Source organism: Ambystoma mexicanum, chromosome 10 (assembly GCF_040938575.1).
Source record: "Ambystoma mexicanum isolate Mex_15411 chromosome 10, UKY_AmexF1_1, whole genome shotgun sequence".
NCBI lineage: Eukaryota > Metazoa > Chordata > Amphibia > Caudata > Ambystomatidae > Ambystoma > Ambystoma mexicanum.
In genome coordinates this window covers 592,233,531-592,249,742 of record NC_090932.1, presented here as the reverse complement: position 1 = coordinate 592,249,742, position 16,212 = coordinate 592,233,531, and the positions used below count along the sequence as shown (strand labels likewise).

The 16,212-nt window shown below is 48.2% G+C and overlaps 1 protein-coding gene across 7 annotated transcripts in view; it reads left to right on the top strand.

The window, feature by feature from the left end:
• The window catches only part of KIF1A (kinesin family member 1A), a 4,129,412-nt gene that overhangs the window by 702,174 nt on the left and 3,411,026 nt on the right, over positions 1-16,212 (top strand). For all 7 annotated transcript variants that reach the window (XM_069618139.1, XM_069618143.1, XM_069618141.1 and 4 more), the window contains exon 7: positions 8,279-8,390. In XM_069618139.1, the coding sequence (XP_069474240.1) occupies positions 8,279-8,390 (112 nt within the window). The remainder of the gene's footprint in view (positions 1-8,278; positions 8,391-16,212) is intronic.

Below are 16,212 nucleotides of genomic sequence, written 5' to 3'. Positions count from 1 at the left end.
TAACAGGTAGAGCATTCCAGGCCTTAGCACCTTGGGTATGACAAGCTCTACCAAGCCCATGAGATCGTTTCACTCGATGTTGGACTAGTAAGAGGTCTTTAGCTGATCTGAGACTTCTATTTGGCTGATAGATACTAACGATGTCCTTCAGATAAGCTGGTGTATTCCCAAAGATGCATTTATGGCATATAGTTAGTAGCTTAAACTGAATTCTGGCTTCCACAGGGAGCCAGTGAGTTTTTTTCCTGGCAATGATAATGAAATACATTTTCACGCACCTGCAAATCTGTGTATTCTCCCAGGGAGATCCGCCACCAGTTCTCCCTCATCTTCTTGGAGCCCTGCCATAACATCAAGCAGCTTGTACTGGAGGTTTAAGTCCTCACAAACAACAATTTTTATTGAACCTGCGTGGCTTTCCCTCCAACTCTTTATTCTTTGCTCCAGTAATGACAATAGGGAATTATTCAGAGGAGCATCCTGGCGGTTATATAAGTTATTTATTTGATATATTTTGGCATTTGTAAAGTGCACCGAACCTGGAGATATCTGGGCGCTGGTTAGAGTAAAGACAATGGGCCTCATTGCGACTTTGGAGGTAGCCATGCCCTTAATAAGGGCATGGCTGCCTCCAAAATCATGTCCGGGTTCCCTGAATGGGGAAATACCGGGCCATTCCGACTTTGGAGGGCCCAGTATTTCCTCCTTCAGGGAACCCGGACCCGGTCCTTCCCCATTCCCATTCGAGCCCCATAGGGCTCAATGGGAATGGGGAGGGAGCTAACAACGGGTCCGTGATAATGGGCCCGTTGTTAGGTCCCTGGTCCCCTCGCGGGTCCCGCTATGGATGTCTGGTAAAACCATTACCATTACCGGCGCCGTTAATCCCATTCCACCCACCTCGTAATGAGGCCCAATATAACGACAGCCAATATTGCTAAATCATCACAACGTTTTTTACAGTCATAGAGGAGCAATGCGGTGTGAAGGGTTAGGCCTCTAGCATGAAATGCCATGTTTTGCAATGTGTAAGGCCTTTACGGAAGGACCAGAATGAGGCTTCAGGTCTCAAAGCAAGCGCGAGAGCGTTCCAGTTTTGTACCACCACCACTGGGAAGCTGCACTCCCCTGCTTTTTGAAGCTTGAATCTAGGGATGGAGAGGAGGTCTGAATGGACAGCCCAGGTTGGTCCGTTGGATTGGGGGTTGGCAAATTTCCTGGATAGGTCCCCTGACAGGCATTTGTGTGTTAGCAAAGTGTCTTGAATATGATGCGTTCACAAATGGAGGGCCAGTGGACAGTCCGTCTTGCAGGAGAGATATGCTCTTTCTTTGCAATATTCAAAGTGTTGTGCCATCCACGACTGGATGGTTTGGTAGATTCTGTTCAGGGCCATGGAATCAGTGCTGTAATCTCCTCTGATTAGAAGGAGGATCCGGGTATCATCTGCATAGTTCATGTAGGAGATACCCATGTCATCCAAGAGGTCGAATAGTGACTTAGTAGATATATTGTTTTTTTTCATGTATTTTTTATTTATAGTGCATTTGGTTACATAGAAGCCTTTAGCCCTTTGCACAAGAAAAGAAATAACAGGCAAACAATATGAAAAGGCTAATCTTAAAAACGCAAATTGTAAACCATTAGCCTAACCTGAATAAAATCTCATGAAAATACATAGTACAGAAATTAGACAATATAAATATCATTACATTTCAAATATTACATTTCGTTAGGACCTCTCTGTGGATACCGGTAGTCTACTCGCCACTGTTTTCCACACATGGAATGCTGCGGCCGCTATGACCAATGACTTTGCCCCAAAAGTATTACTCCAAAATTGGTCAGTTGATGACAGATCAAATTTACCATATGCTTTCACACATATCCTGCTGAGTGCTTCACATTGAGTCAGTACGTGTTGGTGTCATTCCACACGTTTGGAGCAGAGTCTACAGATTCTATTTTTATGCATTATCCCCACCCAGGCCCCTGTGTTTTCCAGGACTGGCAGGGTCTGTAGCCTTAATGAAAGAATACATCTGGTAAGGGCCGGGACACAGCGTACTAAGTATGTCTTTGGGGATCCCAGGACAAAAACTTGTTGGGTGTATAGAGCAAATTTCTGGAGTGTCCCCAAATGGGTTAGTGTCTGATTTGCCCCTCCTAGCCACCAATTAAATGAGCCCTTAGCATAGGGCCCCCTACCACATACAATAATCTTGGTCTTGTTAGTGTTTGGCCTAAGGCCCAGGTTGGTCGAAAAACTATGGAGTGCATAGAGAGATCTCTGGAGGCCGATCTTAGTGCAGTCAGAATAACAACACTGTCTGCATAAGACATACTCAGGAGCGCCTCTCCACCATATTGCGGTGAAAAGTTCAGGACCTGGCTCAGTCTCTGAGGGTGCTGGGTGATATACAGGTTGAAAAGCAAGGGGGCTAGAGAGCATCCCTGTTTCAATCCCCACCTGGTGGGGAAGGGCACTGATAGTTCTCCATCCTGGGAGAGTCTGACTCTGACCTCAGTCATGCTGATAAGCGCTTTCATTAAATAAAGAAGAGATGGATCTATCTATTTGCCAGCTTTCCAGCATGTTCCATAGTTTTGCCCTGACCACGCTGTTAAACGCAGCTGAGAAGTCGACAAAACAGATATACAATGATGTCCCAGGATAACATTGGGTGTCTGACATTAGGGTCAGGGGGGGGCCAAATCAAATGAGATGTTGCACATCTCTTCCTAAATCCCGTTTGTTGGTAGTTCAACAGGGCCTTCTTCTCCACTCAGGCTGACAGAAATTCTAATAAAAGGTTGGCAAATATTTTTGAGCTGCAGTCAAACATCTACAATTGGATGGCAGGTCACAGGGCCCTTTCTTATAAACAGAAATTAGGATCACTATTTTCCATGTTCTTGGGATGATTCCTGTTTCACAGATGTGCATAAATAATTGTTGTAGAATGTGAGTCCACAAAAACGGATCATCCTTCAGAACCAGATTGGATAAGCCATCCGGACTGACAGCACTTGAGGCCTTAGTTTTGGTAATAGAGGCCTCCAGATCTACCTCCTTTATATCCCAGCTCATCAGTGAATTTACCATGGATTTGGCTTCCCATGTCACATTTTCCCCACCTTCAAAAACATTGCTGCTTGAATCCTGCCCATTGGTCCTCTGTTACTCCTACAATCACCTGTGATTTTGATGGATTCGGCTCATGCTCCCAGAGCCAGTACCAGAATTTCCTGGAGTCATTTATCCTTATCAAAATTAACAAGGGGGGTCCTGGGCGTCCCTCTGCCAGACATAAGTCCTGGTTACGAGACACTTACCCAGAGTCTTTAGCTCACTATCTTTCACAGAGAAGAAATATCCAAAACATATCAGTCTTTGTCCTGGCATGGGGCAGTCCAGCACCGAAATGCTAGGCAATTCTCCTCTGAACAAGAGTACCAACAGCAACCCCAGACACGTGTTTCGGTCTGGTTGGACCTCATCAGTAGGGTGGAGCTGTGCCTCTCTAAGAATAGTGAGCAAGGGGTCCACGTCTGGATTCCCCTAGTAATTTAGGGTGAGACCCAAAGCTACTTGAATATGCAAATTAACAAGGGGGTTCCTGGGAGTCCCTCTGCCAGACATAAATCCTGGTTACGAGAGACTTACCCAGAGTCTTTAGCTCACTATCTTTATTAGCCTTTTCAATAATCTCCAGCCCATATCGTTCTGAGAAAACCTGTGATCCGTGAGCCAATTCTTATACCTAGCCCTAAGCCCAGCTAGTTCTTTTTGCTTATTGACTTCCAAGAGTGAACAGTTTCTCCTTCTCTTTTGAGAAGTTGAGTTCAGCTCACGCTTCTTTTTGGCAATAGCGATATCAAACCGGCGTGTCCTACTTAGAGGCCCATTCCGTTTAAAGGTACACCTACGCTCAAGCGGCCAAACAGAGAATACACATTACTTTAATCTTTGTTGCAAAGTAATAGAATTTGAGGGCATGAGGCGTAAGTAGATGTATTAGAGACAGGTTCCAGAATATGTGGATCCACAGGCAGCGTTAATACACCAAAGCTACGACCCATCTCCACAATGCATTTGCAGCGTATGGTCTGGGTGGATGCACATGTACATTAAAACACAAAACCTGCGAAGCATCTCTGCAATGCATTTGGATTTCCATAAAGTCATCAGAAAGAATAGGGCACATACAAATTGATGAAAAAAGTGTTGCATTAATCCAGCAGATCAAACTGCCACTAGGGTGCCCTTTCCTCCCCTTTACAGCTGGTATATGACAAGAAGCATACCCCTGGAGATAATGGGCAATCCTTGATCACGTGTGCTTCACACCCCTTGCATTCATGGCTATGCTCGTGCCTGCGCAAATGCTTCTTGCACGGTTCCATTGCAACCCTCGATCGTGTGTGCTCTGCGCCCCTTCCATTGTTGGCTACGCTTGCACTGTGCGTCCTCTGCCCGCGTGGGTCCCTCGCAATCCTTGATCGTGTTTCCCCTGCATCCCTTCCATCCTTGGCTATGCTTGCACCTGCGCGCCCTCTGCCCACGTGGTTCCCTCTCATTCCTTGATGGTGTGTGCCCTGCACCCCTTCCATCTCTGGCTATGCTCGCATCTGCACACCATCTTCCTGCCTGATTCCTTTGGAATCCTTGATCGCGTGTGTTTCGTGCCCCATCCATCCTTTGCTACGCTCGCACCTGTACGCCCTCTGCCCACGTGATTCCCTTGCAATTCATGATCGCGTGGGCTCCGCTCCCGTTCATCCTTGGCTATGCTTGTTGTTAGGAAAGATTTCTTAATTGTAGGTAATTTTCCTTTCATGTGGCAACCCCTAAACTTTTTGCTGTTGTTTTCACCCTGATCTAGACTTTGCCAGAGAAGCGCAGCCTTCTGCCGCACTCCTCTGGGCTTTCGCTCCATTCTTACGGGGAAACTGACATGCCCTTAAGACAGTCAGTACCGGGAAACGTAGTTTTCCGTAGTTCTTTTCTCATGTTGCAGCTTTCGCGCAACATGGTACAAGAGTGCACCGTAACTTACATTACCGCGCTCTTGGCTCTCTAGTCATTCTACAGGCCCTAGAAACTCTCGATGGATTTATAACGAACTTTGCAAGTATGTCACGGACCGGACTGGTGGCAGCGGTCGTTTCTTTGTATTTTTGAACTCCCTTTTGCCCTGTTAACCGCGCGTCTCGCATTTGGCCAAAATGGGTGGCCTGGCTTCCAAAATGGCAATGCCACGAGGTTGTTTGTCCTGTCTGTTGACCGTCTTGCCCCTTCACCTTCCCCAGGTCGAGCGGACCTGGGGCCATCCTTATTTGGGCATGTACTTTCCCGCGAAACACAGATGCTTTCGTGGGCTTCTGCATGCCTTGTGAGTGCCTCCAGGATGTGGGCTGGGATGTCTGGTCCCAATACACATCCTGGGTGCCAGAGAGTCTAGTGTGTCTTGAATGCCTGGGACCACCGTGGTCTGTGATAGGTCCACGTATGGTGTGAGTGTTTTGTGAGCAGATCTCCCATTGGGTCCTCTCCGTTTTGGCGCGAAGGACACCTGGATAAGAGGAGGCTGGAAACACCAATACCATGTCGATCTCCTGAGTCCTCACGAACGACGGATACAGGAGCCAAGTATCCTGCAACTAAGAGGCTGAACCGAGGAATCGATGGTGACCCGCTGAAGGACTGCTCCTCTGCACTGCTGTCGCCCTGTGAAACCATTCTGCCTCTGATCGAACGAGAAGGCCTGTACTGGTACTTCAACCCTTTGGAATAGTGGGAACAACTATTATCGGCATCTTCATCATCTCCTGCATGTAAGCCTTCGGAAGCGTCTCTGGGCCATCCAGTGGACTGACCAGCACAACTATTCTCGGCATCTTCATCATCTCCTGTATGTAAGCCTTCGGAAGCGTCTCTGGGCCATCCAGTGGACTGACCAGCTTACCCAGGAGTCTTGCTCTGTCACCGCCATCAGGTTGCTGCTGTATTCCGAGTCCTTGACACTATCACACGATTCGTGCACTTGGCATTCCCAGGTCTGAAGTGAGAAGTGTACATTGGGCTGAAATACACACAGCCGCTTCGTTGCCCTGCTGTGGTAACAATCTGTGCGGGTTCACTGCATTTGGGACATCCTCAACTCTAACTTCTGCTGCCGCGGAATCTACACGACGCCGAGACGTCCCCTGCTCGTATCTGAACTTGCCAGCACTGAAACTGATGCAGAGAAGCCTGGGTCTGCCTGCATCGGGGACCGGTGAGTAGCAACGCTAGGAACTGGTCGCCCTTCTGCAGTAGCCCGTAGCTTTTCCTCGCTGTGTTAAACAGCACACCTTTTTCGCACTCGCGCTCTGCTTCTGCCCGCAAGTGGAGGCCGCGATTGAGTAGCGGAGATCTGTTCGCCCTCCTTTGTTCACCGCTCTGAACTGCCTGATTTCCTTGAAGAGACTCTCCTTGGCCCGTTGGCACCAGCGTGTGCAGGTACTTTTGAGCACAAGGCTCCACTCTTCGTAGGGCTCAGACTTCCTTCTAGTTAGGTGGCCTCTGAAGGCGAACTGGGTCTAACGATTACTTGCACTGCCTGTTTTCCTCCACATCTAGGTGGTCTGCATATTTCGTGCTTCGAACTCTTTAGACCCTTCGGTAATTGTATATATATTGTATTTGATTGTGATGTGTTGATTTACTTGAGTTTTATCGTGATTCTTTACTATGCTCAATGTTACAAAGGCCTCGTGATAAATGTGCCTATATTTTTAATATAACACCTACTTGGAGTAATTTGTAAGCGTCCTTGCTTTGTGTGCTCATTGCAGGCTTTCAGTCACCCTCACCCCTCTTGAGACCTAGTCTTGACCGCCGCGATCGCTACCTTGATTGGTCTGACTTGTCCAGAGGTTACCCTGTTCCAAGAAACTAGGCTGGCCTTCTGAACCTCTGCCCCTCCAGGACAGAGTTCAGAAATCCATCTTAACACCTCTGCCCGCGTGGTTCCTTCGCAATCCTTGATCGCATGTGCTCCGCCCCGCTTCCATCCCAGCTACGCTTGCGCCTGCACGTTCTCTGTCCACGTGGTTCTCTCGCAATCCTCGATCACGTGTGCTCCTCGACCCTTCCATCCCTGCTACGCTTGCACCTGCGCGTCCTCTGCCCGCGTTGTTCGCTCGCAATCCTCGAACACGTGTGCTCTGCGCCCCTTCCATCCTTGGTTTGCTCGCTCCTAGGTGTTCCTGGGAATCCCCTGCTCCCCCTGCAGGCCCTACCCCCTGCCCCTTTGTACCATCCCGGCCACTGTTGCTTATTCTTGGCTCCTTTTTGCTTGACTGTACTTACTTTGGGCTTGCTATCTTAGACTGTGGTATACTTGCTCTGCCTACTTCTATATGTTTTTCACTTTTCTCCTTAGGATCCCTTGATCATTGTTCTGTTACTTAGCCCACGCTCTGCTCGGTTGCTCCCTATTGTGTAGCTTTTTCTTTCAGGTTCTCTTGTTCTTACTCTGTTAACTGGTTTGTTGTCATTTCTACTTGACTGCACTTATTTGTCTCATCAAATCCATTGTATATTTTATTAATGTGTTCTTCTCTCGTCTGCTTCCACCCTTCCTCTTGTGCCCGCTCCTAGTGTCTCCTCCCCTTTACCTTTGTCACACCTTTTGAGTTGAATTGAGAACTTTACGGCTCATTGGCGTTACAACCTGGAATTGTTTGCTGTTGGAAAGGGATTGAGACCTGGGGAAGGGAGTTGTTCCCTCAGGTAATGATCCCACCTAATTTGAACTGTGATCTGCTGTCCAAAATAAGGGAACCATTCTTCTGGACCAAGAAGATCCACTACCTCTTTAATTTAGTTATAAGTGTGAGGAACAGAAGTAGGCTTTTTGACATAGAACTGTGGATTATGATTTATACGGGCATCCTGATCTAAACCTTAGGATTTCAGTAGAGGTCAGAGAAACCTCTCTTGGAAGAGGGAAAGTAAGGGTTTCTCCTTATTTTAATTACTAATAAAAGTGTCTATCAACCACAATGCCACCTGTGTGCCAGTCTCCTCCTTCTGCACCCTTACACATACAGATAATATAGGATTTTTGGCCTTACAATGTAAGTAACTTGTATTTAAATGCACTGCTTTAAAAACCATGTTATATTACTATCCTGAAATCATGGAGGGGTGTTATCTCTCAAAAATAAGAAGTGGAGATCCCTGATTAAGGGCAGTTTACTTATTCTTTTGTTATCAATGTCTCTACAGGACTGTTGCTGCCACAAACATGAATGAAACCAGCAGCCGTTCACATGCTGTGTTCAACATTATCTTCACACAGAAACGTCATGATGCAGAGACAGATGTGACAACCGAGAAGGTATATGTGGGTTAGAAAAAGGAGTTTAGCAGAACAGTATCTTGAACTGTTTTCTGAAGACTTAATCAACCACTTATTGTTTTTCTTCTAAACTCCTGGAGTATCCTTCCAAATCAGTTACTACTTTAGCCCATCAGTTTGTCTTTTCCCATGTACTGATCTGTCTAAAACTCCCCGAGTTTGCACTCACCACCTCTCAGCGTGATTTTCACTGCAGGATGATGTCATTTTTCAACCCTTAACTCTGATATGCTAATTCACTTCTTGGCTCTCCTTCCCTTCTTGTGATTGCCTTCTCTTTTCACCCAAACTATCCCCTTACAATGCTAAGCTCCTCTTTTTGGATGTTTTCCCTCATGATCCTGTGTTTCATTGTCCTAATGTCTCTTCTCCATTTATTTTTAAATGTTTTTATTGGTATTTATATTGTACAGTAACGATTCGCCACTCACTTTACATCAGTGATCAAATTGTACTTGAAGAAATTGACGTTAACAGAAACTTATACAACAACCAAAAAACAGCCAGACTTCACCGAAAAGTACTTTCATGGAGGCTCCTAGCCCCCTCCTCTTAGGAGTTTAGGCACCCAGGATGTCCCTGGGAATTTTAGTGGCCAAGTCTAGCAGGCTGGATTGTCTCGTTTTGGGGGCTCCGCCAAAGGTAACTATTGGCCGCTTTACCAGTGAACACAATTCTTTCATGGGGGTTTGTCGTCCGACGGGTGGAACATGGCCCAGTTAAGGTCTTCCAGCCCTCATAAGTAGGGCTTGCCTCTCCTCCTGCCTTGGTTACTCCATACCCCCACACCCTGGTTTCTGCCCCTGCCCAGTGTTCCAGTTCGCTGTGCTATTTGGCAAACTGTGGGCCCCCTGGCTGTTTTCCACACCATTGCGATGGCCCTTTTGGCCAGCACGCTTGTCATGTCCATGAATTGAACTACATGCCTTACCTTGCTTATTCGTGGGTAGGCCCCCAGAAGGCATTCTTTTGGTGACCATTCATATATCACCACCCCCGTCCTCCTGCTGACCCAGAAATTCTTTATCTTCGGGCAACCCCAAAACATGTGCAACATTCCGGCCCCCTCCGAGCTGCACCAGGGGCACAACGGATTTGTGCTTTCGTTGAATTTGGTTATCCTGTCTGGTGTCATATATGTTCTGTACAGGACATTTAATGGGATTAGCATAAACCAGGCATTTCTTGACACTTCACAGGGGTATAGCAGGATCCTTTCCCATTCCTTGTCAGTTATGTTAGTTCCCAGGTCCGCCTCCCACCGCTGCTTTAGTGTGTCACTCCTAGGGTTGGGTCTGTCTGCAAGTTGAGCATAAAGCCTGGACACCGGTTTCCACCCATCCCCCAGATTGTATAGTAGTGTTAGCATTGGGTCTGGCTCTGGCTCCTCCGGCCATTCCTTCCATTTCTCTTTTGCCGCCTTCCTGACCTTCCTATACCACAGAATTTGGCCCTTGGGCAGACCCTCCCTCTCCCCCATAGCTTCAAACTCTCTAAAGACACCTTCCTCATATGTGTTCACCCAGGTGTAGATGCCGTGTCCCTCCCAATGCTTTACCTGTGCCAGATCCGCTCTTCCTGTGCAAACCTCATCAGCGATCGGGATCTCTGGGGAGTAGGTGTGGGCACATCCCGCCAGCTTCAGGGCCCTGTCCCAAGCTCTCCTGCCCAGTTGTACAATCATCAGGGTTTCCCCTAAGCATTCCAGCTGGACCCATAGCGCTTCTTTCAGGTGGGCCGGTGCTACTAGCCGTCTTAGAAGCCTTGTTTCGGAGGTAGCCTCATCCGTGAGCCATTTGGCCAAGTAGCCGAGCGGAGCCGCCAGGAAGTACCTTTCCAGGTCAGGTAATTGGACCCCACATTCCCTGTATGGTAACATTAGTGTGTTCAGGGATAGTCTCTGTCTGGTAGGACCCCACAGCAACTCCCTCAGTAGTTTTTTGAGTAGTCGGAAGAAGGAGGCCGGTATCTAGTAGCAAACATTGTGGAAAAAATATAAGAACATCGGCAATACTATCATTTTGACCACTGCAACCATTCCCATTACAGATAGTGGCAATTTGGACCAGAACTTTGTGGACCTCCTGAGCCCCTGCACCACCAACAGAGTGTTGCCCCCATGCATCTGTTCAGGTGTGTGCCAAATATTTACCCCCAGGTATCTGAACCTATGTGGTTTCCACCAGGTTCCCACATCAGGAGGTCTTCCTCTTTGTTCCTTGCTAGCCTCGCCAGTGGGAATATGCATGATTTCTCCTTGTTGAAGGAGATCCCAGAAAATCGTGCGAAGTTCTCCAGCACTTCTAAGAGTACTGGTACATTAAGGTGTGGGTCTTTTAGGTACAGCAGTATGTTGTCTGCATATAAGGAGACAACGTGATATTTTCCCCCTATCCTGATGCCAGCATCAAAGAATTGTTTCCTGATGTATATAGCTATTGGCTCTAGCCCCAAGACATAGAGCATTGGGGATAGTGGGTAGCCTTGCCTAGTGCCCATCTGTATGTCCCACAGCCCTGACACCGTCCTCACAGTCTTTACCCTGGCCACCAGTAAGTTATAAAGGATCTCGATCCACCAAATGAAGTGGTTGCCCAACCCGAATTGTTGCAGGACGGTTAGCAGCCATTCCCAGTATATAGAGTCAAACGCTTTTATGGCTTCTAGGGAGACTATCGCATATGACTCCTGCAAGTCCGTTGTTTGTGCCACGATGTGTTGTAGCCTACGCAGGTTCGCCGCCGTATTCTGACCCGGTATGAACCCATTCTTATCTTCATGCACTAAAGCCCCTATAACTTTTGATAATCTCTTGCCCAATATAGTCGTCAGTATCTTTATGTCGTAGTTTAGCATTGCTAGCGGCCTGTACGAACCGCATTCGTCTACCTGTTTCCAGGGCTTAGGTATCGGTACCACTAGTGTCTCCCTCATACTCCTCTGCAGCACCCCAATTTCGTACGACTCTCTAAATACCTCCTGAAGGACCGTGGCCAGGTCCGTGTCAAATGCCTTGTAAAACTCGGGGGGTAGCCCATCGCTACCGGGGGTCTTGCTAGTGGACAGTGATTTAATCACCTCATTTATGTCCTCAACCGTCAGTTCCCCATTTAAAATGACTCGTTGGGCTTCATTCAGTGCAGGTAGGCCTATCTCTTCTCGCATGTCTAGTATGTCGCTTTGAGGCACCATTGTCTCGTGTCTTTACAGTTGGGAGTAAAACCGTTTAAATGTGTCATTGATTTCTGGTTGCGACTTGTTTACCAGACCACTGGGCCCCTTAATTTCAGTGATTAGGTGTTTCGGGTTGGTTGTCATCTGCCGGGTGTATTCTTTGCACGCTATAGCTGGACAGAGAATCAGAGGACTATTATGAAAATCACTGAGTGCATAAGTCCCATTATTAACAATCAGTTACGGTTTCCTAAACCCTTACCTTCTGCACGCTTCAGATAGGGATGTATACTTATTGTGACCTTTTCACAATTGATTGCGGGTGAATTAACTATTTCACAACTGATCACAAAATGAAGGTCAATTAGGACATATATGTGGGGGAAAAAACCCCTGCAACCCCCCACTCAATCCAAACCCCCCCACAACCTCCTATCCAATCCCATTATTACCCCAAACCCACCCCACACATGTATTTTTTTTTTCATTTTTTTTTTAAACTTTATTTTTGCATTTTAGTAAACAAGTGAACCAACAAGCCCCAACAGTGGGCTACTAACATGTCGCCGTTGCCCCCCTCACGCCCGCCCCCCCACCCTCCGGCAGTCCCATCACACAACAAGTAGCTATCGCATTTGATTTACACAGGTGAAGACTGCGGTGGCTGATCAGATGTCTCGGTTGGTGCTGCGCTGGAGAGGAGGTGCGAGATGTACGGGCCCCAAATATCTGGGAGTCTTGCGTGGTGTGGTAGTGTCTTTATAAATTCTGATTCTGGTTCTTGGCAGTATGTATTGTCTCTCCTCCAGTTCGCAAGAGTGGGGGTGTGCCGCGTCCCCACGCCATGGCCACTCTTCTACGTGCCAGAACCAATAGCATGCTTGCCAGTTTTCTAACGTGTGAGGACAGGGTCTCGTTAGGCCAAGGAGTGCCACTAGTGGAGAGTGTCCCACCCTCTCGCCAATTATTGCGTTAGTTTTGTCGAGCACATCTGACCAGAATTTAGACACTGTTGGGCAGCTCCACGCTAGGTGCAAGAAGTCAGCATCGGGGGACCCGCACCTGTCGCAGGATGCATTTGACCCGGGGTGATGTCTGTTTCTCTTTTTAGGGGTATAGTAGGTTTGGTGTAGAAAGTTAAAGTGGATTTGTTTGAAGCAGGAGTTGAGTGCCACTTTTTGAGTCTCTTGTGAGATATAGTTCCAGTCTTCATCTAGGATGGGGGTTTGAAGCGTGGATTACCATATTGCTTTCGATTTGGTGTTTGAGGGCAGAGTGTCCATGAGCAGGGCTTTATAGATAGATGAGACCAGTTTGCCCTCCCCTTGTGCCTGAATGGGGCTCCGTGCAGCAGCTGCCAGGTGGGAGGTTGTTGTGGGAACGATGGGATGAGGGCCTGCAGGGTGTACCGCACTCGGAAGCACAAAAAGATATCAAGGGAGGAGGTGCTACCTTTCTCCTTCGCTTGCTGGGGTGTTATGAAGGTGTCTTGTATGAAGAGGTCACCAAGTGTATTTATTTTGCACTTGTCCGCCCAGATCAGATACACGTTCTCGGTGGTGAGTGGGATCCCAGGAATGAATTTCGTGGGTAGAAGAGGAGAGTATCTAAGCTGAATCTTGTACTTTTGGGTCAGTTTCCGCCATATTGTGTAAGTGGATTGCACTATGTTCAGGGTCGTGTGTGGCACAGCCTGTTCGCTGATAATCACGGCCCTTAGCAGGTTGGGTGTCTTACAAATTGGGGCTTATACCAGTGACTGAGAAACTGGGCTTGTGCTGCCCAGTAGTACCGTTCTAAGTCGGGTAGAGCTAGGCCACCCTTAGTGACGGGAAGTACAAGGGATGAGTATGCCACCCTTGCGGGTTTGCCTAACCAAATGAGCTCCAGAACTAGGCTTCTCAGCTTACCCAGGAAGCACCGGGACAACAGGATGGGGATGTTGGAGAAAAGGTACAGGAGTTTGGGGAGGATTACCATTTTTACCAGTGAGGCTCTTCCCCAGAGGGTGAGTGGTAGAGATTTCCACCTGTTCACCTTATCTCTTAATGATTTCAGTGTGCTTTCGTAGTTGTCTTTGAATATGTCGTGGTGGTTCAGGGACACTCTGATTCCTAGGTATCGGACGTGGGCTTTCTCCCAATGGAAGTTAAAATCGTCTTGAACTATTCTGGTCTTTGTGTTTAAGGGAAAAAAGATTGATTTAGATTGATTGATTTTCAGCCCTGATACCAGCCCAAACTTAATTATGTCTCGCATAATCGGGTTGAACAGGACTATGTCGTCGGCATAGAGGGATATTAGATGGTGAGGTCCTATTTTAAGCCCTCTCTGGATTTGGCGTTCCCTGAGGCCCGCTGCTAATGGCTCCATCCAAGGGCGAATATCATGGCGGATAGTGGGCATCCCTGCCTAGTGCCGCGCTGGAGGTTGATATATGCCGAGCGAGTCGACCCGAGAGTGATTGCTGATAGGGGCTGATTATAGAGGAGAGAGACCAGCTTGATAAACTGTTTTCCAAGACCGAGCTGCTGCAGCACGGCGAACAAAAAGGGCCACTCGACGGAGTCAAATGCCTTTTCGGCAACCAGCAGCACCACCACTGCCTGCTGTTCAGGGTCGAGTGCTGCCAGAACCCTGAACATTCTACGTATCACGAATGTGGTGTTTCGGCCAGGTACGAATCCCGCCTGGTCAGCGAGTACCAGTGCGGGCATTAGCGGGAGAAGTCTATTAGCGAGGATCTTGGCCAGGATTTTGTTGTCCAGATTAATTAATGATATGGGGCGGTAGGACTTGCAATCTTCGGGTGGCTTGTCTTTTTTGTGTAGCAGTATTACGTTGGCTTCTCTTAATGTTTGTGGGAGAATGCCAGATCCAATCGCTTCTTCGAAGACTTTTAGCAGAAGAGAGGCAATGAGGGGCAAAGTGTTTATAAAACTCACCAGTTAGACCGTCGGGCCCCGGGGCTTTGGATGGCAGCAGACTTTTAATGGCTTCTTGGATCTCTTTTAGCGTTATGAGCTCGTTCAGCGGCTCACGGAGTTCCCTCTTCACCCAGTACAGTTCTGTGTTGTTGAGGTAGTTCCGGATCGCATCGGAATCCGCCGGGCCCCCGGCGCTGTATAGATCTTGGTAGAATGCCCTGAATACCTCGACTATGTCTTCTTCTTTGTGCAGCATATTTCCCTGCGGTGTCCGGATGCTATCCACCCTTGTTGGTCTCCTGTCTGCAGCTATAAGACGAGCAAGAAGGGCTCCAGGCCTCTGGCCTACGCCGTATTGTCTGATTCTATGATTGTGGCCCAGAAATGTTATCTCCCGTTCAGCTAGGTTTCTGAAGTTCAGAAGTTCTTTTTTCAACATAGCCTGGATGTGGTCTGAGTTGTGAGCGGCTTGCTGCTTTTCCAGTTCCTTCAGGTGTGTTTCGCTGGTCCCTAGCTCGCGTCTGATAAGTTTCAGGATTCCGTTTTCTTTGGCTAGACAGACGCCTCTTACATAACATTTGAGAGATTCCCATAGCACTCCGGCGGAGTTGACGGTACCTTGGCTAATGTCAAGAAAGGGTTGATTGCCTCGCTTAGCTCGGTGGCGAATATTGGATCGGCGAGAGATCTGGGTTTGAAATGCCAATGGGGAGGTCGTGGTCTGGTAGTTGGCAAGCAGCAATCGAGTATTACCGTGGCGTGGTTTGAGAAGGTTTTGGCGAGTGTTTGGCATGTGCCCCATTGCCAGTTGCTGTGAGCGGAGACTAGCAGATAATCGATGCAAGAGTTTGTATTATGTACACTTGAGTGGTATGTGTAGTCTCTGGCTTCCCAGTTCTGGATCCTCCATACGTCCGATAGGTCAAATGCTTTGCAGATCTCCTGCACCTGTAGGCTGGCTTTGGACGGGTGCGTGGTTGTTAGCTGTGATTTATCTTTCAGTGGGTTGAGATGAGTATTCAGGTTGCCTCCCCAGATTATGGTAGCGTTTCGCACTTGCGTGAGGCGGGACAGCACCCAGTCAAAGTTGTTTGCACCGTCTGTGTTGGGGGCGTAGGAGTTGACGAAAACCACCTCCTCTCCCTCCACCATGCCCCGAACCAGAAGAGCCCTTCCATCGTTATCTCTTTCTGTTTGGATCAAGCGAAACCCCAGCGAAGTGTGAAGAAGAATTGCGACTCCCCTGGCGTAGGATGAATATGAAGAGAAGTAGCGATGGCATCCCCAGCTGTGGGCCCACAGGTGCTCGTTTTGCTGTAAAAGGTGGGTTTCCTGAATCATTGCCACCTTGATCTTGTGGCGTCTGAGTAATTGCAGGATCTTGCGTGTCTTGGCCGGGATGTTGCCCCCTCTAATGTTCCAGGTTGCTACTTTGAATGTAACAGTGATGTTTTATATGGCACCCGTTTGCAGAGAGACCGGAGGGCCACCCCTCGCGGTGTCCCGGCACTTGGGTCGGCTGAATTGCATGGGAGCAGCATCAGGCGGGAGGGCTTGTGAGGGGTGGCGGCGGGGCTCTGGATGAGGCCCACGGTTAGGCGATGGCACATGGTGCGTGTTTCGAACAACAACAACAATAAAACAATTTCCCTTGCACGGACAACCCCCAACTTGTCAGTTTGGAACCCCCTCAACTAGAA